The sequence below is a fragment of the Pipistrellus kuhlii genome, unplaced genomic scaffold (genome assembly GCF_014108245.1).
Source record: "Pipistrellus kuhlii isolate mPipKuh1 unplaced genomic scaffold, mPipKuh1.p scaffold_m20_p_47, whole genome shotgun sequence".
Lineage (NCBI taxonomy): Eukaryota > Metazoa > Chordata > Mammalia > Chiroptera > Vespertilionidae > Pipistrellus > Pipistrellus kuhlii.
Genome location: NW_023425548.1, coordinates 614,974 through 642,054, shown reverse-complemented (window position 1 = coordinate 642,054; position 27,081 = coordinate 614,974). Strand labels below are relative to the sequence as shown.

At 41.1% G+C, this 27,081-nt stretch overlaps 1 protein-coding gene across 2 annotated transcripts; it reads right to left on the bottom strand.

Moving 5' to 3' along the window:
* Positions 1-27,077, bottom strand: XRCC2 (X-ray repair cross complementing 2). Of its 2 annotated transcripts, none has more exons than XM_045572381.1 (3): positions 26,473-26,664; positions 11,356-11,437; positions 1-1,028 (listed from the first exon to the last, which is right to left on the bottom strand). In XM_045572381.1, the coding sequence occupies exons 1-3, from the start codon at positions 26,476-26,478 to the stop codon at positions 310-312; spliced, it is 807 nt and encodes a 268-aa protein (XP_045428337.1). In that variant the 5' UTR covers positions 26,479-26,664; the 3' UTR covers positions 1-309. The 2 variants fall into 2 exon arrangements, with proteins under 2 accessions (XP_045428337.1, XP_036268610.1); XM_036412717.2 differs by lacking the exon at positions 26,473-26,664 and adding an exon at positions 26,935-27,077 and having other exon boundaries at positions 4-1,028.
* Positions 27,078-27,081: the final 4 nt, after the last annotated feature.

Below are 27,081 nucleotides of genomic sequence, written 5' to 3'. Positions count from 1 at the left end.
AAAAATCAATAAAATACATTAAAAAAAATATCCTCAATCCTTGGGTAAAAATTAAAAAATTAATAAAATAAACTTAGTATATAATTTGTTAATATCACTTTGAGTAAACTTCAACGAATTCTGAGGTTTACTGTATTAGTTTAAAAAAAATCCATTCTGTGTAAAAATACTATTATACTAATTCCCTTCGTTTAAAATTTCAGAATTGAATCACTTTAGCCTATTTAAGACTTTTTTCCTCTTTATTTTATTTTTTCTCAAGACTTTTAAAAACTTGCATAATATCCTGCAAGAGTATTTTGATATATATCAACAAAATTCTACCCCACTTTCTCTAATAATAAAAATGTATTTTTTTAAAGTGTTGCTTTTTAAATTACGTGAAACTAAAGAAAAGTGGTGACTGGCTTTAGAGTCATCTTTGGAGAAAAACAGCCTCTGCTTGACCAGCTGCTGCCAGGCCTTGCAGAGGTAAGGTCTGTAGTCCACACTCGCATCGGTCGGGCGCTTAAAGCCAGAGGAAGAAGCTTCGGTGGAGGTGGAGGTTTTCTGCATTATACTCTGTGTTGTTGCAAAAAGAACCAAGCGATACTCATTGACAAGTTTCTCTAGGAGCTGAGAACACTTCTTCAGAGTAGACTCCTGTAAGTTAACACTTTCTCCGCCATTGGCTCGGTCTATCCAGTAGAAAGCAGACAAGCTGTCCAAAATCAAAAGGCAGAGAGAGGGGTGACTACAAAACATGGCTTCTAGTGAGTAGAGCGTGAGCAGCAACTGGCTGCTACTGCAGCAGTACACCAGAAACAGCCTGCCCAGGCAGAATTTTATCATTTCTTCAGAGCTCTGGGAGAGTCTGTGCTCAAGAATTGTGACAAGCCGAAGCAGATCGAAGTGGTAATCTGTATCAATAAATAAGACCTCTATTTCCAGTCCACCTGCTGATTGTGGAAGAATGCACCGGGCTGTTAAATGATAGAGCATTTCTGTCTTTCCTGTTCCTTCTGGACCATGAAATTCAAGAATATCACCTGTGTAAAATGTAAAGATGTCAGTCAAAATGCAGCAGCACAGTAAGAGCAGGCTACAAGTGAAAAGTCTCCAAAATGTTTAAAAAGACATTTGCTGGAACGTAAAAGAAAATCTAAGTCCATTTGCCAAAACGGATCTGTAAAAGCACATACAAATACACAGGGCAATCGTCACTGGAAAAGCAGAATGACTGACCCGCTGACAGCAGTCCGGGGTTTCCTGGGAAAGGGTCTGGTGCACTCCCAGGGAGGCGGTGACACGGACAGTGAGGAATAAAGGGCCTCAGACCGGGCCTTCCAAACACTCTACTGATTACAGAGGTGCACGCTCTTCCTGGCAATTGATCTCCCAATACCCATCCTCTCCTTTTCCCTTATATATGAAACCCCAATCGGGGAAGGCAATGCGCCCAACTTAAAAAACCATTTTCTTAGTCTCCCTTGCAAAGAGGGGTCAGCAGGTACCTCAGCTGCTGGCAGTGAGACGCGCGCAGTCTGCTGGGATTTCACGTTTGGCTTTCCTGACCCAGGCGCCACTTCTGCTCTCCCGCTCCCTTTCTTTAAGGTGAAGAGCCACCTCGAGACAGTGAGGAGGGAAGGTGGACTCTCGGGCAGACCTGAGGAGGTGGGGCAGGAAGCAGGACGCACCCTATGCACAGCCTGCCTCGGTGCCACTTCCGATTGAGGAAAATAAGCCTCTATCTGGTAAGCCGCTACGCTTAACTTCTGTTACACGCAGACGAAATAGCCCAACGAGGGCTCCTCAGGGTCACTGGCATTGTGGGCGAACAATTCTGGACGGCGCAGGTTCACACGGATGGGGTGGTGGGAGCCCGCAGCTCTCAGGTCTTCCATGCCGGTAGCGTCCGCCCACTGTGTCACATGGCCACCCTGCTGTGTGTGAGTCTCTCTGGAAACTGCTCAGGGGAATGGCGCCTGCACTGGGATCTATCTCCTACATTATTAACCAGTCACTACTCTGAACTTCTGCACACTCTCTCTCTACAGTTCCATATGGCTTCCCCTGAGGACAGCACAAACTAAAACACCCGGAACACGGTCCTGCCTACACAGCTTCTCAGAACCCACCCCACAGTGGCCTTCCAATTCTTGTGACACCAAAACTACTGCGATTTGATTTATGACTGAACCACAAAATTGAAAGCACTGTTTTAAAATGCAGATTCTTAGGCCCCAAACAAATTACAGAGCCTGAAAATCCAATTACTTTATTTCCTGTCATTATTAATAAGTCATTAAATGTTGAAACAAATAATGTGTAAGAAATCTAGCAAGTTGTCACCAACCTATATTTAAAGTAGTATAAAACTTCAGCCATTTTTTTCCTACAATCTTACATAAAATTTACAATTCAAAATGGAGTGAAACTATTTCCACATTAACAATTGTTCATGGACACTTTTATTAAAAGCTGACATAGTGACTATAACTATACTCGACTCAGACGTTCAGTTTACTCTCTGCTACCATATTTCTGGGGAGCTAAAGCTGCCCCCAAATGAGTCTCTCACTAATAATATAGGAAAATAAACTACATACACAAGATGAAGAAACACTCACACAAAAGCAATATTAACGGTAGTGCAGGAAAGTTAAAAACAGTTTAGCAAGATGAGTCTGAAATGGTTTGCAGGACACAGTGGACCGTGCAGAAGCTCGATGGGAACAGCAGCACCCTGCACCAAATCCTCTCCTCCCGCTCAGAAGAGGAGCAGAGAGGCTGATGAGCATTTCACAAATGAAAAGGGGGAATCTTCATCGTGGCACCTTGGATCCTAGTAACAAGTAGAAATAGCAAATCCCATCATCTTCATGATCGAATCTATCGCACTATTTAATTTTGACTATTTACTTGATTATATTTCTTGCTGGCTATGTTAAGGTTGGGGCTTGAATATTCTATCCCCAACACAAACACAGTATCTTTTTCTTTTCCTTTTTTAAAATATATTTTATTGATTTTGTACAGAGAGGAAGGGAGAGAGATAGAGAGTTAGAAACATCGATGAGAGAGTCATCAATCAGCTGCCTCTTGCACACCCCCTACTGGGGATATGCCCGCAACCAAGGTACATGCCCTTGACCGGAATCGAATCCGGGACCCTTCAGTCCCCAAGCCGACGCTCTATCCATTGAGCCAAACCGGTCCGGGCCACAGTATCTTTTTCATCAGCTAGTTTTCTTCTTAAGAACTTCCTGAGCAACATCTAAAGCACATGTGTCAAACACAAGGCCCGCGGGCCAAATCCGTCCCGCCAGGCCTTGCAATGTGGCCCGCACCGCGCTGTCATCACTGCACTCCGCTGCGTTTCCATCACAATGACAGTTTATGACTGTTCAGTAAACCATTCGGCCCTCGATTTAGGCTGGATTTTAGATTTTGGCCCCTTCTCTGATTGAGTTCGACACCCCTAATCTAAAGAATGAAAACGTAAGTCCTGACTGGGGGAGGATTACAGGCCCACAGCGAATGCTGGAACATGGATTTAGAAAGGAAATAGGTCTGCCAGTGAGGACAGGTGGGTGTGAGGGGTGGCTTTGCTTAGCAGACAGAGCCCAGCAGGTGTGAATGCCCACAACCCAGGCCCGGAACAAGGAGCTAACAGCAGGAGCAGGAACGGAACAATGTATCAGTGCTAGTCTAGCCCGCCTGCTGCCCCTGCCCAACAGCTGACACTCAGCTTCTGTCAGGTGGTCAGCCCCTCCTCCGGTTCCTAAGGTGATGGTAGTGACTTAAAAGTTCTGAGACAGACTCAAAAGTACCCACAAAGATAATACATAAGCACATAGGGATTTTTAACTTACATAATTCATGTAAATACCCTAAGGTGAAATTATCTTCCAAGTAGTATGTTGAGATGGATCTCCAAGACTCAGAAAATAAAAATGTCCTACAGCTGCTAGGACTTAAGATTCAAGACAGTAATCAGATGCTGGACTTGGAAGTCTGGGAGAAAGGTACACAGAAATAGAGAACAGCTACAGGGAGAGAAGTCAGATAAAACAGAAATTCCATAGAAAAACCAGGAGGAAAACAGCACAGAAGCTTTAGGATGTGAAGTGGTAGTTGAGTAATTAATGAAGCAGGAAAGACCTAACAGTGAGAAATGGGAGGGAAGGATCACAGAACTGGTCCTGGACAGTGGCCTTAAAGAAGTAAATGAGGGTTGGTAAGATATGTACACATATAATACCTTAATAATAATAATAATAAAAAAAGAAAGCTAAAAAGAAAAAGAAAAAGAAGTAAATGAGTAGTTTGCGAAACCACATTTAATATAAATATTAGTTTATGAACCAAACTTCAAGAATGGAGCAACTCAGAAGATGGACTGGCAGGCACTGCAGGGAGCATTCATGCAGTTGGAGGAACACAAGGAGAAGGCAGGGAGCCATGAGGACTTACAGAAAGCATACAATGGTTTATGCTCATCGACAAAGTAAAGGAATTCAACAGCAGTTTCGTGAGGCTAGAGAGTGGAATGAGGATCATTTAAGGTAAGAAAAATGTAATATTCTAAAGTAAAAGGGAAGAAACTCCATGGGGAGATAAACATATTGTACACAATACTAGTCAGAGGGTAACTGTGAGATATGACTGAATATTTGTGGAATTCTTGGAATAAGAACAAAAAATGAAATATTTGCCAAGTATTTTTTTGGAGAAAGGGGCAATACTCGTAACAAATTTCAGCACAACTCAAAAAAATAAGTCTTCGAGCCGAAGCCGGTTTGGCTCAGTGGATAGAGTGTCGGTCTGCGGACTGAAAGGTCCCAGGTTCGATTCCGGTCAGGGGCATGTGTGTTGGTTGTGGGCACATCCCCTGTGGGGGGTGTGCAGGAGGCAGCTGGTCGATGTTTCTCTCTCATCGATGTTTCTGGCTCTCTATCTCTCTTCTTTCCTCTCTCTAAAAAAAAAATCAATAAAATATATTTTATAAAATAAAAAAAAGAAAAAAGAAAAAGAAAGAGTAAGTCTTCGAGAGATCTTTCCTACAGGGTTTGATAAGGAAAATAGCTGATATAAGTAGGTGGATTCCTTAGTTCTGTGGTTTGGCATGAATGAAACTGAAGTAAAGTTTAAGGTTAAGTACTTGGTTAAGAGGTTATTAGGAATATAAAATACTCATCTCCTTTTATAGGTTAACTAGAGGTCCAGTGCATGAAATTCATGCATGGGTATGGAACCTAGTGACTGCCAGCTGGGGACGCCTCTCTTCCCTCGGCTGCCTGCTGCCAACGCAGCTGGCCCCGTTCCCTGGTCGAACTCCTGGTTGACATCCCATGCAAGGGGAAGTTTGCATATTAGGCTTTTTTTTTTTCTTTAAAAAAAAAATATATATTTTATTGATTTTTCACAGAGGGGAAGACAGAGGGATAGAGAGTTAGAAACATCGATGAGAGAGAATCATCGATCAGCTGCCTCTTGCACACCCCCTACTGGGGATATGCCCGCAACCAAGGTATATGTCCTTGACCGGAATCGAACCCGGGACCTTTCAGTCCGCAGGCCGACGCTCTATCCACTGAACCAAACCGGTCCCGGCTAGGCTTTTATTATATAGGATAAACAAAGCAGGTAAAAAGGTAATATATACAAACTGAAGAAGTAAAATCTATAAACTTGTAAATTACACACGAATATTATCATTAATGTCCTTGAGTTAGGTTCCCTACAAATGTTTAATGATGAACTGAAATCAGTTTCACTGATTTTATAAACATTTATTATCTAATCATAAGATCAAAAATCATATTCAAACTTTACACTCCGTAGAGGGAACACAGGCCTTTCAAGTGTATTTGAAGTCACTAGCTCATGTGTTTCTGTGAGCTGCTACCAAAAAAATGCAGCCTTGTCCAATGAAAGTACTGGGTCTGACAACTAGTAGAAAAAACAAACAAACAAAAAAACCTGTACAGATAGGCACTTGGCAAACTAAATCAGAAAATCTGGATGGTTTGGCCTTGCTAGCTACTCTCACAAACAGAATGCTGAACGGGGTTTGGGTAACAGATTGTCAGAGTGAGTTCATAAATCTAAACATCCTTCAAAATGAGGAAAAGTCTAAAAATACATCATCTTGGGAACAACCTACTAACTGTACAATGAATATGAACTGGCTGCCCTCTGCATGCCCTACACTGGGGATCAAGCCCACAACCTGGGCATATGCCATGACTGTGACCTCCTGGTTCCTAGGTCTATGCTCAACCAGAGCCATGCTGGCTGGGCTGTAAATGTTCTTGATCTTGAACTAGACAATAGCTTCTTAACTATACCAAAAGCATAAGCAAGAACACACACAGAAAAACAGGTAAAGTGGACTTCATCAAAATTAAAAATTTTGTGCTTTAACGGACACCATCAAGATAGTCCAAAGACAATCCACAAAATAAAAAAATAAATAAAAAAATATTTGCAAATCATATATTTGATAAGAGTCTTGTATCTAGAATATTTAAAGGGCTCTTACAATTCACTAATAAAAAGTGAATTGTAAGAGCCCTTTTTTTTTTTAAATGGGCAAAAGATTTGACAAATATAAATTGTCAATAAACAGATACAAAGATGCTTAATATCACTAGTCATCATGGAAATGTAATGAAAACCACAAAATATCACTGAATATTCACTAGAAAGGCTATAATAAAAAAGCCAGACAAAAACATTTATTTGCAGGATGTGGGCAAGTAAAAAGAGCAGCTTTGGAAAGAAGAGTCTGCTGGTTGCATAAAAGGTTCAACACAGTTATCATACGACCTAATAATCCCTTCCATAGGCATTACCCTAGAGAAATGAAAACATATCCAAAGAAAAACTTGTACAATAATAATCATAGCATTATTTGTAACAGCCAAAAAGTAGAAACAACCCAAATGACATCAACTGATGAAAGGATAAACAAAATGTAGTATACCCATAAAATGGAATATTATTCAACAATAAAATGGGGTGAACTACTGATGTAAGCTACAATATGACGAACCTTGAAAAGATTATGCAAAGAAAAAAACTTGTCATAGAAGATCATATAATATATGGCTCCAATTATATAAAATGTCAAGAAAAGACAAATTGATAGAGTCAGGAGGTAGATTAGCAGTTGCCAAGGGTTGAGGGGTGTGGGAAGAAGTGGGGAGTAACTAATAGGCTCAAATTTCCTTTGGGGTGATGAAAATGTTCTAAAATAAAATGTGGGGATGGTTGTATAACTGTGTGAATACTAAAAAATCACTGAATTGTACACTTAAATGAACTGCATCTCTATAAAACTGTTACAGTACATTAAAAAAACCAACAACCTAAGCACATTACCTTCTTTATAAGTTTTCTCTAGGGTAGCAGTGCTAATGGAACAAGTAGGTATGTATTTTTCTGACTGTAGAAATATTAACAGAACAACGGGGTGCCTGAGTCTTTCCTGTGATTCTCTAACTTCTAAAGAATAATTTTTATTTTTATTTTTTTAATATATTTTATTGACTTTTCACAGAGAGGAAGGGAGAGAGATAGAGAGCTAGAAACGCCGATGAGAGAGAAACATCGACCAGCTGCCTCTTGCACACCCCCTACTGGGGATGTGCCCGCAACCAATGTACATGCCCTTGACCGGAATCGAACCTGGGACCTTTCAGTCCGCAGACCAACGCTCTACCACTGAGCCAAACCGGCCTCGGCCTAAAGAATAATTTTTAAAAAATTCCCACAAATATTGTGTTGGAATAAAAGAGCTCAGTTTATTCTGAAGATTTACCGCAGAAAAGCCAAACTTAATTTCATCTAACGTAGGGGTGTCGAACTCAATCAGAGAAGGGGCCAAAATCTAAAATCCAGCCTAAATCGCGGGCCGAATGGTTTACTGAACAGTCATAAACTGTCATTGTGATGGAAACGCAGTGGAGTGCAGTGATGACAGCGCGGTGCGGGCCACATTGCAAGGCCTGGCGCGACGGATTTGGCCCGCAGGCCTTGTGTTTGACACATTCTTAGCATCCGTTGGATTCTAACGTATTGTAGATAAAGCAGGCTTCAGTGTCCTGCCAGCCCTGGCAGGTATATCAGTGGTTAGAGCACTAGTCTGTTCACTAAAGAGTTGCAGGTTTCATTCCTGGTCAAGGGCATGTACCTGGTTGCAGGCTCATTCTCCTGGCCCTGGCCAGGGCTCATGTGAAAGGCAACGAACTGGCATGCCTCTCTCATGTTGATGTTTCTCTCTCTCAAAGGACTGGCACATAGCACAGACTTACTCAGACTCACTCCCTGAGCTCCAGCACGAGTTAAAAGAATCCAGGGACATACAGGGAGAAATTAACTTGTCTGGCGTCAGACCAAGAACTGGGGCTAGCTTTGTACCAGACAGAAGTACTGGCAGGGGACACTGTTCCTTTGCTGAGACCTCCCTGCCACAAGGCAATCAGCAGTCACCATACCTGAGTCTCCATCAACCTGTAGCTGATTCTGAGACCCCACCCCATCCAATGTGCAGCCGCACCCAAGCTGTTTGTGACGGCCTTTTCATATTAAGAGCCTGTCCTAGCTCAGGCTTCAGACTCCTAAGTCTTCCAAACACACAGCACCTGACCTCAGCATGCCCCATGGTCCTGAACAGGCAGCAGCCTGCCTTCTCCTGGGCGTCTCCAAGCCCAACACAAGTAGCAGCCATCTAAAGATTGCTCTGTAACTCATGCCAGGTAGCCCCAGGCAGGACTCAGGCAGGAGCTGGAGCTGGCTATATACCTCCCAAGAGGCCCACAGCCAGTGCATCTAGAGATCAGCTTCAGACTATGTCAGATTACAGCCTTACCACATCCAGTAGCAAAACACTCAAGGGGCAGACTCAGTGAGCATCAAAACCCACTGAAGCAAGTCCTGCTCCATAAGTGTGTCTCCCACAGCAGCTCCCTCTCTATAGTTGCAGCTAGTCCTCATAGCCAACTGGCCTGGGGGGTCAATTCCTCTCAACAATGCCAACAGCAATCAAAGCTCAAATACAACAGGACTGTGCACACATGGGTGCACCTAGAGTGCCCAACTCAGATGACTGGGGAGGCTGAGACACTGGACTCTACAGGACACAACTATACAAGGCCACTATACCAATTCCGGGGGACACAACAGCTCTATCTACTACATAGAAACAAACAAAGAGAAGCAGCCAAATAAACATGTCAGAAATGAACGAAGAGAAGACATCGCCAGAAAAAAAGAACCAAATAAAATGGAAGCAAGCAAACTACTAGATGGAATTTAAAACAATGAGGATGCTCTTAGACCTTAATGAGAACTTCAAGGAACTTAGTGAGAACATCAACAACATAACAAAGGATCAGTCAGAAATGAAGGATTCACTAACTGAAATGAAGAATAATTTATAGTAAATCAACAGTAGAGGATGCTAAGAATCAAATCAGCGAACTGGAATACGAGGAATCAAAAAACACCCAGTCAGAAGAGCAAAAAGAAAAAAGAACCATAAAGTATAAAGATAGTGAACAGTTATCCTCTGGGATAATTTTAAGCTTATCAACATTTGTTTCATGGTGGTGTTGGAAAGAGAAGAGAGAAATTAAAAACCTATTTGAAAAATAATGACAAAACTTGCCTTAACTAGTGAAAGAAATAGACATACAAGTCCAGGAAATGCAGAGTCCCAAACAAGAGGAACCCAACGAGGCTCACATCAAGACATATCATAATTAAGTTCTAGCTGGTTTGGCTCGGTGAATAGTGCGAACTGAAGGTTCTGGATTCAATCCTGGTCAAGGACACGTACCTTGGTTACAGGCTCCTTCCCAGCCTGGGCGTTGTTAGGGCACATGCAAGAGGCAACCCATCAATGTGCCTCTCTCACATCGGTATTTCTCTCTGTCCTTCACTCTTTCTTCTACTCTCTCTAAAAATCAAGGAAAAAGTATGCTCCAGTGAGGACAAAAAAAAAAAAAAAAAAAAAAAAAGACATATAATTAAAATGCCAAAGGTTAAAGACAAAGAGAATCTTAAAAGCAGCAAGAGAAAAGCCATAAGTTAACTTCAGGGGAATACCCAAAGGATTTCCCAACAGAAACTTTGCAGGCCAGAAGGAAGTGGCAAGAAATATTCAAAGTGATGAAAAGCAAGGACCTACAACCAAGATTATTCTACTCAGAAAAGCTATCATTAAGAATTGAAGATCAGATAAAGAACTTCACAGCCCAGCTGGTGTCACTCATTGATTGAATGTCGACTTATGAATCCGGAGGTCATGGTTCCAATCCTGGTCAGGGCACATGTCCAGGTTGCAGGCTCAGTCCCTAATAGGGGGAGTGCAGGAGGCAGCCAATCAATAATTCTCTCTCATTATAGATGTTTCTATTTCTCCCTCTCCCTTCCTCTGAAATTAAAAACAAAGAAACAAACCATATATGTATATATATATATTTTTAAAGAGCTTCACAGACAAGAAAAAGCTAAAGGAGTTTATTACCACCAAACCAGTATTACATAAAATATTAAACTGAATAAAATAAAAATATTAAATTAAAGAAAGATGTGAACAATAAAATGACAAGACAGACATATATTTATCAATAATTGAATCTAAAAATAAAAAAATTAACAAGGAATTGAATGAACAAAATAAACTGATAAATAAAATAGAACCAGAGACATGGAAACATGGAACAGACTGACAAATCTCAGAGGGAAGGGGGTTGAAAGAGATCAACCAAAAAACTTATATGCATACATGCATTACCCATGGACACAGACAACAGGGTGGTGAAGACCTGTGATGGGAGGGATCTGGATGGAGGAGGAAAATTGGGGGATAAAGGAAAGGGTTATCTGTAATACTCTCAACAATAAAGACTTAAAAAAGTTTTTTTTTTTTTTAATTAATTTTAGAGAAAGGAAGAGAGAGGGGTAACGAGATAGAAACATCAATCAATGAGAGAGATTCACACAGTCCCCACTGGGGATGGAGCCCACAATGCAGGCATGTGTTCTGACTGGGAATCGAACCATGACCTCTTAGTTTATGGGCCGAACTGATCAGGCTCAACAATAAAGATGTTAAAAAATAAAGTAAAATAAACAACATTCAAAAAGTTCGAAAACTTAAAAAAAAATAAAAGAAAATAAAAGCAATGAAAAAATATTCTCAAGTGAGCTTTTTTAAAAATTCTGTCATGATCTGTGTTATTTTAATTTTACAGTTGAACCTACAGAGTCTCTTGCTAGGTACATGATTATATATGAAAAAAGTACTTTCATTTATAAAATTTAATTTGTGACACGCCATTTGGTTTAAAGTTGTGTTTTTACCATGCACAGGTTCATCTTCATCGACAAACAGACAGGGCTCTATTTCTTTCAAGGACCGTCTACCTTCAAGCCGGGCAAGGAGCTTCAAAAGGAAAAAAAAAGAAAAATCATTACCTAAAAATGTGATTATCTGCATTTATATAAATTTCCAAGATTATAAATAAGGCTTTTCATAGTTTTAAGGATGTGGAGAGAATTATGAAGTAGGAAATATATTATAATTTAGGAGAAAAGTTGTGTTCACTTGTTCAGATCATGTTTAATTTTTTGTCTATATACTTGGTACAAATGGTATGAATTCCTGCCCTCAAAGGAGCTGATAGCGTAGTCTGGGATAAAGAACCAAACTGCTAAATGCAAAGTATTTACCTCCCTTGTGCGTTATCATTATCTTTTCACTATACTTACTGTACTTGTTACACAGGTATCTGTCTGTCTGTGGTGGGAACTGGACAAAGGAGAACGTGGAGGAAACGTCCTTGAGGGGCTCCTACCTGAGTGAGTCAGGCATGTGGGGCAGAGGGGCCAAAGCGCAGCACTGTGTGTAGGGCAACCATGAGCACAGTTGAATTGCTACAGCTGTACACAAAACAGACAGGAGATAATGAAGTCCCAAAGCGCAGAGGTCAGATCCCAGAAGGTCTCAGATGCCGGCTCAGGAGCCTGCTCCTTGGCTTGTACACAGAGCAAGCGGTTCTCAGCTACACAATGAGAAGCAGTCTGGATAATGCAGAGTAGACAGTCAGGACTCCAGAAGCAGACCTGCTATGTCATTTTCCTGGGTCTGAGGACCTCATCAGTAAAGTGAGGGTAACAAAGAGTATCTCCCTCACAAAACTGTTGAGAATCAAATGTGTTAAGAGTGCTGCCTTGGGCCTGACTGGTTTGGCTCAGTGGATAGAGCGTCAGCCTGCGGACTGAAGTCCCAGGTTCGATTCCAGTCAAGGGCATGTCCCTTGGTTGCGGGCACAACCTCAACCAGGGTTGTGGGGGTTGTGCAGGAGGCAGCTGATCAATGTTTCTCTCTCATCAATGTTTCCAACTCTCTATCCCTTTCCCTTTCTCTCTGTAAAAAAATCACACTTTGAATGACTATTAAGTCTGTGTTTATGAATATACAGTTCACTTTCAAAATTTAAAAGAATCCACACAAATGAATAAGATTTTTGTCAAAGCCTGTTTTCAAACTGATGATCATTCTGGTCCAGGCACTGCTGATAACACAAAGCAATGGAATCGCCCTCAGTTCTTCAACTGTTTCCCGGTTTTGTACTGTAAACTTTATCTTTTATGTAACCCCATTAAAAAGTCTAATGGACTAATTTTGTTCAAGGCTTAGTCTGGCTTCACCCATTATTTCAAATCAGTTAAATGTGTAAAGAAGTAAAAAAATAAGTGAGTTATAAATTATTAAAGTGTGTATATTTTTTTGGGAAAGGGTGTCCTCCAAAAAATGTATACACATTTTAAATAATTATAAAGGCAGTGTTTGTATTTCAACTGCATTTTCAAACCCCCAGTAACATTTTAAAAAGAATTTTCTTTGTTTAAAGCTTAGCCTGGATATAAATGAAGGAAGGAAGGAAGGAAGGAAGGAAGGAAGGAAGGAAGGAAGGAAGGAAGGAAGGAAGGAAGGAAGGAAACAAACATCAATTAGGCTATCAGCTGTTAAAGAGTATATACATGTTTTGGGACAACTTATATAAACAGAAAAATATCCTAAAAATCTGACATAAACCTGAATGACTGTTATAGAAATTAAAATTAATGATATCTTCCTGACTTGAGGAATAAGTAAAAAGAAGCAAGTAGTCAATCTGGAGTTTGTTAAGCATCAAGGTAAAGGGAACCCAAATAAGTTCTGCCAGACCTGACAGTTAATCCTCTTAGGAAGATGAACACCTCAGGCAATCAGAGCATGGGGATGGTAGCCATTAATAGATTTAACTATTCCTCTTGATTCTCTAAGCCAGCGGTCACCAACTTTTTGACCTCACAGACCACCAGTGGTCAAGAACCACCGGTTGGCGACCACTGCTCTAAGCAACCTTTCTGAGGTCAAATTATTCTGGACACAATCATCTTCATCTATTTGACGGTTTTATAAATATTCTGAAGTAATAGGTTTGACATTTGGGTTGGAAATCAGTATCTCCTAGGTCTTATGATCATAATAACTATCTAAAACACTATTTGTGCTTACTGTTGAACCAGCAGTACATAATTTACACACATTCTCCCTTGTAATTGTCACATTCACTCTACTTATTATCATTCTGTTTTTCAGATGAGCAAACTAGCAGACAACACAGCCAGGGTTTAACTAAGATCGCTTGGCTCTCAAAGTCTAAAGTTCTCCTTTGGTGCCACACAGCCTGAGTCAATCAATTATCATCAAGTCTGATCAAATCTGAGGATAGGGCAAAATAGTCTTGGACCTACTGACTGAAGCAGAAACCAATCTGAGGTCCTATCAAGGCCATTATTCAGCCTACCAATCATGTCTCCAAGCAGACTCAAATGTTTTCAACCGAAGCAGCATCACTTGAGCAAGCATGCCATCTGCAAAGGGACCATACTCAGTTACACAGAAATTCCCTGGGACATACTTCAGGAAGGCAAATGTGTTCTAGGAACTGAGGTGCTGGGACACACAGAGGTAGCAGACAGAGTTCCTGTCCTCAAGGAATTTAATGCAGTCAAAAGGTTAAAAAAAAATTCAATAAAGTATGGTAAGTGCTGCAACAGATACTCACATGGGGGTGTGTGAAGGCATCAAAGAGGGATGGTCAATCCTAACATGTAAGAGATACCTTTAATTCGGAATGAAAGACTGAACACATAGTTCTTTCAGGTGCACACAGAACGAGCAGTAACAATACAATGCTTTCCTTCTTTCTTCCCGGAACACCCTCCCATGCCTGGTTTCTCAGTTAAATTCCCTAAGGCCTAGACTAATGAACAAACAAAAATCCTACGCAGTTTCAAGGCCACCCCCCTCCATGAAGCTATTACTATACTTAAGAGCACATTACCAGCCTGTCTTCCTGATCTAGATGTAAAAGCTTAAAAGGGAAGGGTTGTATCTTGGCTTGCCACCAATTCCAAAAATGCAGAAGCTGGTAAATCCAAGGTAAACAGGTAGGTAGAAGTGGGGGGAACTATTATACTTAGATTTTCATATATTTGGATACTTTGTACAAATTTCCACTGAAAAGTCCATGAATATTCTTATGGCTATCATCAAAGTTCTTCATACTCACTAACAAAGTCCATTTTAGAGGCAATTATATACCTTCAATGCCTGCTAAGCAGAACACATATCATATAGATGTTTCTAAACATAGTTAGTTATGGAAATGCTTACACTCAAGCAGGAAGGAGTACTTAAAGATCGAACTAACCAGAAATTAGTGACATGAAGGCAAACGTGTATCTAAGACTTATTTGGATAAAAGCTCATTTTCCCTGACCTTTTATGATTCAGACTGTTTGCAAGATAGCTATCAGCAACAGGTCTTCAGCAAGTATAAGAGCTCCCTACAAAAGCAGACACTCTAACCACATATTCCTAACCTTGTCCACCCTATAATAGGACTGGACTAATACCTACAAATTTAATGCAATTCTGCTTGGCCTGCGTGGCTCAGAAATTGAGCACTGACCTATGAACCAGGTTCAATTCCAGGTCAGGGCCCATGCCCAGGTTGCAGGCTTAATCCCCAGTGTGGGGTGTGCAGGAGGCAGCTGATCACTGGTTCTCTCTCATCATTGATGTTTCTCTCTCTCTCCTTCTCCCTTCTTCTCTGAAATCAACAAAAATATATAAAACACACACACAAAACACCAAATTGAATACAATTCTGAATAGTTTTACTAATGATTTAAGGAGGAAATCTATGTCAAGCAAAAATGTGAACTATTTAACAGAGGGAAAGTAAGAGGAGCTAGAATGCGTAGAAAGAAAGGGAAAGCAGCAACTATGTTAACATGTATGTGACCAATGCAAATCTGACCCTTATCATGGTAATCCTTCAAATTAGAGGACTAGCCCTGGCCAGGTAGCTCAGGTGGTTAGAGCATCACCCTAATATGCCAAGGTTGCAGGTTTGATCCCTGGTCAAGGCACACACAAGAATCAACCAATGAATGCATAAATAAGAAAAACAATAACAACAACAAAATTGATGTTTCTCACTCTCAAATCAATAAATTAAAAAAATAGAGGACAAAATTTTTTTCACATGTAAAATTAGGCTCTTCTGACATTTTGAAAATTAAATAATTTTGGAGGGGGAGACATAGTACTAGGCCTAGCTCTTCAATAATGCGTTTGTCTCAATTATATGTAAAAGACAACTATTACTCATATACTGGGTGTACTAGTTAATAATACGAATTTTGTAATCAAAGAAAACATGGTAATGTCAAGAGAAACATCAAAAGTGCTTTATTCAAAGTAATGTGTATTGCTAGCTACACATTTCTCCCATCTTACAGATAAATTTGTGGATACCGTCCCAATAGAACTTTTCTTGTTTTGAGGCAAACCATTCAGAGACCCAATTTTCCACTTCTTCATATGTTTTGAAATGCTGCTCAGAAAGTGCGTGTGCCATCGATCAGAACAAGTGGTCATCTGAAGGATCAAGGTCTGATGAATATAGCAGGTGGGTTAATACTTCCCAGTCAAGATCTTTTAACGTGTCTTAAAAAAAAAAAATATATACATACATATATATATATATATATATGTGTGTGTGTGTGTGTGTGTGTGTGTGTGTTTTTATTGATTTTTTAACAGAGAGGAAGGGAGAGGGATAGAGAGTCAGAAACATCAATGAGAGAGAAACATCGATCAGCTGCCTCCTGCACACTCCCTACTGGGTAGGTGCCCGTAACCAAGGTACATGCCCTTGATGGGAATCGAACCTGGGACCCTTAAGTCTGAAGGCCAACACTCTTATCCACTGAGCCAAACTGGTTAGGGCTAATGTGTCTTTAACTGGCTTTGAAGTGTGTGACGGTGTGTCATCATGAAGCAAATTTACTTTGCTGTGTCTTCTAGAACCTTCTGGTAGTTTCATGATCAAAGTATGGTTCAAATTGATTATTTGTTGTCAGTAGTGATCAATATTAATGGTTTCACCTGGTTTTAGAAGTTCATAATACACACCTTCTTCATCCCATCAAACACAGAGCATTGCCGAAGCCGGTTTGGCTCAGTGGTAGAGCGTCGGTCTGTGGACTGAAGGGTCCCAGGTTCGATTCCGGTCAAGGGCATGTACATTGGTTGTGAGCACATCCCCGGTAGGGGGTGTGCAAGAGGCAGCTGGTCGATGTTTCTCTCTCATCGATGTTTCTAGCTCTCTATCTCTCTCCCTCCCTCTCTGTAAAAAAATCAATAAAATACATTAAAAAAAAAAAAAAACACACACACACAGAGCATTATCTTTTTTCTGAAGTGATTTGGCCTTGCAGTTGATGTTGATGGTTGACTTGGATCAACCAATGATTTTGTGCACTTGGGATTCTCAAAATAAATCCACTTTTCATCCCCAGTCAAAATTTGATGCAAAGAAGACTTTCTTTCCTCCCATTGAAGCAACATTTTACTGATGACTTTTCAGTTTCCCATTTGTCTTATGTTCAGTTGATGAAGCACCCATTTTCCTTCCCTTCAAATCTTTTCCATGGCTTGTAACAATCAGAAATTGCTTGCTAACGTTTAATCTTCCTGCAAGTTGTTTTTGAGTTTGACACGCATCTTCATCCAATAATGCTTGTAATTGTTGGTCTTCAATCTTTTTCAGTTGACCTGGATATTCTTTGTGTTTCACATCAAAATCATCACTTTAAAAGTGTTTAAACCAGCATTCACAAGTATCTGGAGATGGAGCATGTTCACCATAAGCTTCCCAGAGTATTCAGCAGCATGTTTCTTCAAAATAAAGTAATGAATTAAAATTTCCCGGAAATGCCTTTTGGCACAAAATTCGACATTTTTAAGTGTAAAAATATCTATGTTAATACCTTCAGCAAAATTGACATATGAAGTTTTGAAGCTTGTTGTCAATACAACAAAACAGCATACATATCAAATCGCATATATATCAACATATGTGTAATTCCATCTTTTGAAAAAAATCTGCATAGCCAAAACCGGTTTGGCTCAGTTGTAGAGCATCGGTCTGCGGACTGAAAGATCCCAGGTTCAATTCCGGTCAAAGGGCATGTATGTTGGTTGCAGGCACATCCCCAGTAGGGGATGTGCAAGAGGCAGCTGGTCGATGTTTCTCTCTCATCGATGTTTCAAGCTCTCTATTCCCCTCTCCTCCTCTCTGTAAAAAAATCAATAAAATATATTTAAAAAAAAAAAAGAAAGAAAAAAATCTGCATTACTAACCAGTACACCTGGTATATGGTTAAATTCCATTGTTTCTAAAATATATTCCCTGAAAAAAAAAATTCCCTGAAAGGCTGCTGCTTTTATTATTAATATTTTTAAAGCAATCATGATATAAAAGGAAAATAGACAAATATATAAATAATCAAGCAAAAATTACTATATACCTGATTACTTAGGCAGCATTAATGTTTAGCAGAATTTTTAAGGACTAAATTTTATTTATTTTATTTATTTATTTTTTATTTTTTAAATATATTTTATTGATTTTGTACAGAGAGGAAAGGAGAGAAATAGAGAGCTAGAAACATCGATGAGAGAGAATCATCTATCAGCTGCCTCTTGCACACCCCCTACTGGGGATATGCCCGCAACCAAGGTACATGCCCTTGACGGGAATCGAACCCGGGTCCCTTCAGTCCCCAAGCCAACTCTCTATCCATTGAGCCAAATCGATTTCGGCTTAAGGACTAAACTTATGACATTCCAGATTAGTAACTGCACTAAATGCATACTTAAAAATCTCATTAAGAAGTTATAGCAACCATCTTTCCACCATCCAGAACTGAAATATCATTGCTGACATGTACACATAAGGAACTGTTTAACATTGAAATTGGGTCTCAAAAGAACTGTTGGCCTAGAAAGAAACTCACTATAGACTGATTCATTTGCCTTTCAGCATAACGATTATTGCTTGTCTCATTTTTTATTCTTATAAGTATATTTCCAGTAGGACATGATCTCACTCATCTAGCGGAAATGGTGAACAACATAGATTGATAAACAAGACTGTTGGACCTCAGAGGGAGGGTGGGGATAAAAGTGAGAGATCAACCAAAGGACTTGTGTGCATACATATGAGCCTAACCAGTGCTCAAGGACAATAGAGGGGTCGGGACATGATTGGGGAGGGGTAGGAGGTTGGAATGGAGGTTGAGGACAAATATGTGATCCTTAATCAATAAAGAAATATTTTTAAAAAGAAGTTATATCAGCCGAAACTAGTTTGGCCCAGTGGATAGAGCGTCGGCCTGCAGAGTGAAGGGTCCCAGGTTCGATTCTAGTCAAAGGCATGTACCTTGGTTGCGGGCACATCTCCAGTAGGGGGTGTGCAAGAGGCAGCTGATGGATGATTCTCTCTCATCGATGTTTCTATTATAACTCTCTATCCCTCTTTCTTCCTCTCTGTAAAAAATCAATAAAAGAAACACAACCAAACAAAAAAAAAAACCCTTAAAAAAAAAAGTTATATCAGACTGTGCTTTAAAATTTCTTCTAGACAGAAAAATCACTATATGCAAGACCTAAGAAAGAGACAGTGAAGCACAGAATCCAAATTGCAAGAGTATATTGCTGGTGAAGGCTTATTCTTCCCTTAATGTGAGGAGGAGCTCTGCTGGAGAAGCACTTAGGTGGATTCCATCCTCATTCTCTCTTCCCAAGAGAGGAGAGGGTTTTCTAACGGGTACCTTTAGGAGCAGGAACTAGATGTGCATTGATCAGCCTGCTCCTCTCTCCTGACAGCTTATTTCTCCTGCAGACACGCATTCTGCTGTGTTCCTTCCACCCAAAGTTTGACAGAGGCAGATTCTTAGAAGCCCCAGGGATGCAAATGTTTTAAGATGCTATCCATGAACTGTGAGAGGTCTGCTGTGAGGACATTGGAACAAGCCATGCACTGTATTTGGAAACAGAAGGTCTTGACAACCTTGACAAGAGCACTTCTAAGGGACTGTGAAGACAGAGGTAGATTACAGTGACTAAAGTATGAATGGGAAAAAAGGAAGTGTAGGCAGAAAGCACAAATAACACTTTGATGTGAAGAGTACAGAAATGGAGCTGGAGGAGCATGGGAAGTAACCACTTGCAGATACTATCACAGAGTGCACCAAGGAACTCAGAAGGCCAATGGACTTTGGGCATTAGCAGGGCTGACACTAATAATGGTGGCTCAAATTCCCTAACCTGATAATCCTTTTACTATTTACCAAACTTTACCTTTGATATGCCTGTATGCATTGCTAAAGAGAAAATGTGCATTCAAGAAAGAGGCTCCACCTGGCTCCCAATGCCTTCTAAATTCATATTTCTTATATAGCATTTTTTAAAATATATTTTTATTGATTTTTTACAGAGAGGAAGAGAGAGGGATAGAGAGTTAGGAACATCGATGAGAGAGAAACATAGACCAGCTGCCTCCTGCACACCTCCCACCGGGGATGTGCCCGCAACCAATGTATATGCCCTTGACTGGAATCGAACTTGGGACCCTTCAGTCCGCAGACCAACGCACTATCCACTGAGCCAAACCGGTTTTGGCTTGTATAGCATTTTCATTTGTGCATGGCAAAGGTCGGCAGAGGAGGATCTAGGCAGGTGTTTTGTTTGTTTTGTTTTTATTTTATAATACTGATGGAAATGGTTGGTGGAAAAGAAGACTGAAGATGCAGAAGACAGAGGGAAATGACCTAGAAGTAGAAATATCTGCAGGAGTGATATCCTACAGGATGGATGGAAGCCATATCACAGGTACAGAAGTTACCCTTTTTAAAAATATATTTTTAATTGATTTTTTTACAGAGAGGAAGGGAGAGGGATAATTAGAAACAGTGATGAGAGAGAAACATCCATCAGCTGCCTCCTGCATACCTACTACTGGGGATGTGCCCGCAATCAAGGTACATGCCCTTGACCAGAATGGAACCTGGGACCCTTGAGTCGCAGGCCGATGCTCTATCCACTGAGCCAAACCGGTTAGAACAGAAGTTGCCCTTTTTTTAGGAGCAAAAATACTTATTCTATTTTACAGAAAGTAAGTCAGAGAAAATGAGTATTATTTTGACATATATTGTCATATATAATGTCAACATATATTATTATCAATACAGACTAGATGAAAAAAAATTGCTCTATTAATATCCAAGAAAGTAGACTTCTGGGCAAAGAAAATTACCAGAGACAAAAAGGGACATTACATAATAATACTAGTAAAAGAATCAATCCACCAGCAAGACATATCATTCCAAATGTAACATGTAAGGAAAAACTAATCCAGCTGAAAGGAGAAACAGGCAAATCCACAATTGTTGTGGGGAATTCAACACCCACCTCTCAGATTTACTAGACAGAAAAGAATCAAGGATATAAAAGATTTAAGCAGCACAACCAAGAGGATCTAATTCATATACACAGTAGAATATTTTACCCAACAATAGCAGAATGTTCATTTGCTTCAAGTGCCCATGGAACATTCATCAGGACAGATCACATCTTGGGCCAGAAAACAAATCTCAACCCACTTAAAACAACTGAAATCATAAAGAATGTGTTCTCTGATTGAAATGGAAACAACAGGAAAAACTAACAATGTGTCTGTCAAATTTCTTGTTTTCTCAATGACACATGAGGTGAGGTAGAGAGAGGGCAGAGGGAAAAGGAGGAAGGCATGAAATCCAACAACTAAACAATTACTTACTGAGCACCTATATGCAAACTTTGGACACTAGGACCAAAGGAGAAAACCCAGACAACAGTCTGCTCTCATGACCCGAAATGGCAGGCCGGGAGAAGGGGAGGAGACACGTAAACAGTGTAAAACATCAGGGGCGGTAAGTGCTAAGAATAAGCACGGGAAGGGAATAAGCAGCAGCAGCAGCAGCAGCAAGGACTAGACCCGTAGTCAGCAAACTGTGGCTCACAAGCCACATGCAGCTGTTTGGCCCCTTGACTGTGGCTCTTCCACAAAATACCATGGCCTGGGCGGGTCTATTTTGAAGAAGTGGCGTTAGAAGTTTAAGTTTTAAAAAATTGGCCCTCAAAAGGAATTCCAATCATTATACTGTTGATATTTGGCTCTGTTGACTAACGAGTTTGCCGACCACTGGCCTAGACCCTCAGGAAAGGCTTCTCAGCTGAAGGTGAGCAGAAGCCTGAAGGAGTGAGGGAGTGAGCCATGTGAGTTTCTGAGGGCAGAAAGAACAGGAATGCTGAACCACTTGCCCTTAGATACTTTAATACACTATATCGCCTTAGAAAAGTTATTTTCTCTTGCACAAGAACATTATAATTATCACAATGATAAATTTAGCATTGATACATATAATACTCTTCTTTAATTCTCTATATTTTCCCTGGATCCAGGATTCAATCAAAAGTTTGAGACACCCATTAGACACCCATGTGGATATATAAATAAAATAGAACATGTGTCTGGAATTCAAGAATAGGTTGTATATGTTGACAGATATTTTGAAATGAGAAAGTGAACTAATTACTACAGAAATATGGTTGGACTGTGTGTCCATTTGAGGTTGATGGTTATAACTTTACAATGAAATCAGCTGGCCCAGTTGTGATTTTCTCTAGCAATATTCAACTGAGGTAGTAGAAACACAGCAAAAGCAGACAGCTGGGTTTAACCTTGGTTAGGAAAGTGGGTTAGGGTGGACAGAGACAAGGAAGGTGACGGGGTTTATAATGGAGTTATGGTGATGTTGGGGCGCCGACTCTATTCTAGATAAGAAGTCAAGCAAAGAGAAAAGGGGACAGATGTTCTATCACACAAAACCAAAACATTATTATTTAATAAATACTAAATACTTGTCTTTTTAATATTTACTTCTGGGGGAAAGGCCTCCCTGTACCTTTTTTAAGAAAAAAATAGGAACAACCAGTCATTATTATTAACAAATATTTATCAAGTGTTTACTATGCAGAGAAAAATGTGCCTGGTGAAAGGATACAAATAGTAAAACCCACCTCCTAGAGGTGAAGCATAGTAACCTCCATCTTGTATAAAAACTGCTGTTTGAAATTCTCTGGTATTTTAGATAGTCCTTGTTCTATAAACTCTGTCATTTTTAGACAGTCTCTTATTCTATAAAATAACTGTTTTTAGCTCAAATAATAAAAAAGATAAACTGTTGGACCTTGCAAGCTAGCCATCTAATGTAACAGACTAATCTGATAATATTCCCATATTCTCATGCTAAGTGTTTATTCATTATGTATCCAAGGTTATAAGCAGTCTACAAAAATAACTTACACAAGGCTCTTTGTAAAGTCTACAGAAGGTCCGGAAAAACCCATACAAAGAACTGGAAGCATATAAATAAAGCAAGCTTCCTCCATGTTGTTTGCTGAGAATTTGACAGAGATATTCTGCTCTGAGCCTTGGTGTAATAAAGACTCCTAATTAATTGGCTTGTTAAAACATCTTGTATCTAGCTCGCTGATTTATGATACAACAGAGGCAGAACTAAAAGAGATCTGAGAAATCATTGCCCACTTCCCTCAATGTACAAAGGTAGCAGTCAAGGTAAAATAACTTATCCAAAATCATTAAGCTTGTCCACTGGCAGAGCCAAGATGAGAACCTAGGTCTCTGTACCTCTCTAGCCCAGCATTATCTCACTCAGCCTCAAAAATAAAAACATTAGAAAATTTGTGGACAACTGTACAAATTCACCTTGGGAGATGGTACTTGGAGTGGAGAAGTTTCCTACTTTCCACTTCAGAACTGGAATTTTCTGTCATATACATTTACTACTTTAATAATAAATACAGCCTGGCCAGTGTGGCTCAGTGGTTAAGCACTGACCTATGAACCTGGAGGTCATGCTTCAATTCCCAGTCAGGGCACATGCCTAGGTTGTGGGCTTGATCTCCAGTGTGAGGTATACAGGAGGAAACTGATAAATGGTTCTCTCTCATCACTGATGTTTCTCTCTCTCTCTCTCTCTCTCTCTCTCTCTCTGTCTCTCTCTCTCTCCCCTCTCTGAAATCAATAAAAATGTTTTTAAATAATAATAAAACAATTATAATAAAGTTAATTAAAGAAGAAAGCACACAAAATTTTGTGTGGCAACCAAAATGGAATACCTTCAACTTTTTATCATCAGTTATTTTAATTCTCATCTGTTGATATGTATATTGATTTTTTAAAATATATTTATTGATTTCAGTATCAATGATGAAAGAATCATTGATTAGCTGCCTCCTGCATGCCCCACACTGGGGATCAAACCACAACCTGTACATGTGCCCTGACGAGGAATCGAACTGTAACCAGGCTTGATTTTTGAGAAGAGCGCTGATCAGTTGCCTCCCATAGGCATCATGACAGAGATTACCAGCAACCTTTCAGTGTAACACCGCTCCAACCAACTGACCCACCCAGCCAGGGCTATTATCAATCATTTTAAAACTCAAGGTATGTTACCAACCTTGACAATGTAAAGTACAACACTATTAACATGTGTGTAAATGAAGCCATTGGGTGGATGATACAAAAATATAGGCCAAAATTGCTGTGAATCTTTTCCTTTCTTTTTTGTTTGTTAATCCTCACCGGAGGATTTTTTTTAGAAAGTGGGAGGGAGGGAGGATGGAAGGGGAAAGAGAGGGAAACACTGCTGTGTGAAAAACACAGTAATTGGTTGCCTCCCTCATATACCCTGACTGGGGCTGAGGAAGGAATCTGCAACTTAGGTATATGCCCTCGACCTGGAATCAAACCTGTGACCTTTTGGTCTGTGGGCTGAGGCTCTGTCCACTGAGCTACATCACACAGAGCTGTGAATCTTCTCTATACTCTCAGAAGGATATAAATGCAAAAATTCCATTGCTATGGCACAAAAGCAAGGTAAAAATAGATTACTCTATTTTAAGTCATATTCAAATGCTTGTCTTCTTTATATCCAGGGCTTACTTTATATAAGGTTTTCTACTCTCTACCTGGCCTACCATAAATTGCATCCCTAGGATCAATGAAACAGTCTTTGCAGCTTTGTTTTCCTGAAAGAGCCTGTACGACATGTCTTTTCCCTACTACTCACAAGATGTGGGGAAGGTTAGCCACTTATTAAGGTAATTCTAATGGATTAAAATTTTAAAGTTGCTTATTTCAGTTCCTTGGGATAATTTATGACTTTGCCTCCAAGTAGAATCCCTAAAATAGACTAATGTGCACAGAAAGAAAACACCATCCAAACAGTAAGCACTTCAGGGGAAGGCAGCCAGCTTAACTGGTTTTAACAAAAGGGAAAAGAGCAGAGGAGCACCCACTGCCCAGCTGCCACTGGAGCGCCTGCGCCCCTCCAACGTAACAGGAGCAAGGCAATCTGGCTTAGGTCTCCAGACAGGCAATGCAGGCAGGGATCTGATGCTAAACTCTTTGTTCAGTGATTTGGCTGTGCTGGGCTCCCATTTTCGGGATTAGCCAGGCTTGTTCTGACTGCGAGTCATCTCAGTTTAACCTGGTGTCAAATGACAAATGATCATTTAAACAAGTAAGGTTGTAACTCTAGTGGTTCTTATATCAACCAGTGGCTCTGCTTTTAAGGAGCAAGGACTGGCAACCATGGCCAGCAGGCCAAAAAATAAAATAAAAGCTGTGACAGAAACTGCCCGGCCTGCAAAGCCTAAATGTTACTCTCAGAGTATTGCTTCTGAAACAGCATAGGGTCATACTGGACTCCATCGTGACCAAAAGAACACCATCTTAGAGGCTTTACTATTGCTTCGGGCTTTCAGTAAAATTCTGTAGTTAAAGGAACTTAACCACACCACATTCTTAAAGAACGTATGATGATGACATCCTTTCCAGAAACATGTTCTGCCGGAGTTGTTTTGTCCATTTAATGGTAACGGAATAATTATGTAAGCATTATTTTACAGGCCCTGTGACCACCCTGGGATCAACCATGGCCGGAGGGCGATGATGGAACCATCAACCACATCCTCATTCTCAAGCACTCCACCTGCCCAAGGCCCCTCTACAAGACACCACAAGAACCGGGTGGGGAGCTCGCTTCCCTCTTCTGGTTGACTCCCTTGTGCACAAGGTCTTTTTTTTCCTTTTGTTAATCTTCACCTGAGGATGTTTTCCATTGGTGTTTTTATAGTGTGGAAGGTGAGGGGGAGAGAGGTGCCCCAACCAGGGCGGGAAATTGAATGGGCAATCCAGGTGCGTGCCCTTGACAGGGAATCAAACCTGAGACCCTTCAGTGTACCAGCTGAAGCTCTAACCACTGAATCACTCCGGCCAGGGCTGCACAAGCTCTTTTCAATGAACTCTTGTTTGATGTGTACTAAGCTCCCTGCTCATTTCTATGACACTGAGACTGGAGAACGTGGCATTCTAGGACAGTAACACTTCCTCCCCGTACCTACATAAAAGACCCTTCCTGTTCCACCTCTGCCGCTTTCTCAGAGCTCACCTCCCCACGGTTCCCAATCACGGCTCTGTTCCTCACACTGCTTGCTGCTCTCTGCTTTGAATGCCAAACCAACTCCAAATGGTCCCTCGAAGAGCAGCTCAGGCATCTGCTCCTCCCAGCTAGTCTCCCCCTCTGCTGGACAGCAAGACTTACACACACGGCAATTTTTAAGTCAACCTCTTTCCTAGTTCTTTAATGGCACAAGTTGTTTCTGGCTCCTATTCTTTAACCAGTGGGTAACATATAGTAAATGTCTGACACGTGTTGGTTCAATTCCTAAACAAAATCGGTTGTGGCTCTGGAGTTACTTAGGCTAGAAATGTAAGCTGGGATAGCGAGGGAGACGGACGATTCGAGCACCGCCGGGTCTAGAGAAGCGGCTCCCACTGGCGACTCCTCCCTTTTCGGAGTTTCTCCCGCCCAGTAACCGCCTCGTTAAATTGTGGCAGATCTGAGCCATGATCCCAGAAAGTAGAGCTCTAACTGTACCTCCATCTGTGCACAGGGGAAGCCTCGTATCTACGGAGTGACTTCCTCGGGCTCCGCGCGGGCGCTTCAGACCGCGGGTTTGGAAGGCTCCGCGTCCCGGGCGGCTCCGGGCGCACAGACCGGCCAGGCACAGGTGGGCGGGACAGGTGGGGTGCACAGGTGGGCGGGTGCAAAGGTGGAGTGGGGTACACAGCCAGGTGACCAGACGTCCCGATTTTTAAAAATTTGTCCCGCCTCCCGCGGCGTTTTAAAAAAGTCCCGCGGGAGGCGGGACAAATTGTTAAGAGATCGGGACTGTCCCGCTTTTGGGATGTCTGATCGCCTTAGTACACAGACGGCGGGACTCTAGGCCCGGTGCGTCCCCGGCCCGAGCCGCACTCCCGTCCTCCCCGACTTTCGGCTTCCCTCGCCCGCCAGTTCTCCCTGTCCACTTTCCTCTAGCTTCACCCAAACCACTCTCACCTCCGTCCCAGACTCCGCCCTACGGAAGTCACTACACATCGCCCCGAACGCTCGGCGAACCGGGAACTCAACTTTCCCGCCAGCAGCGCCATTTACGGCGGGCGGCGCCGGGTTCGCCAGTGAGAGCGTTGACCTGTTGACCCGGAC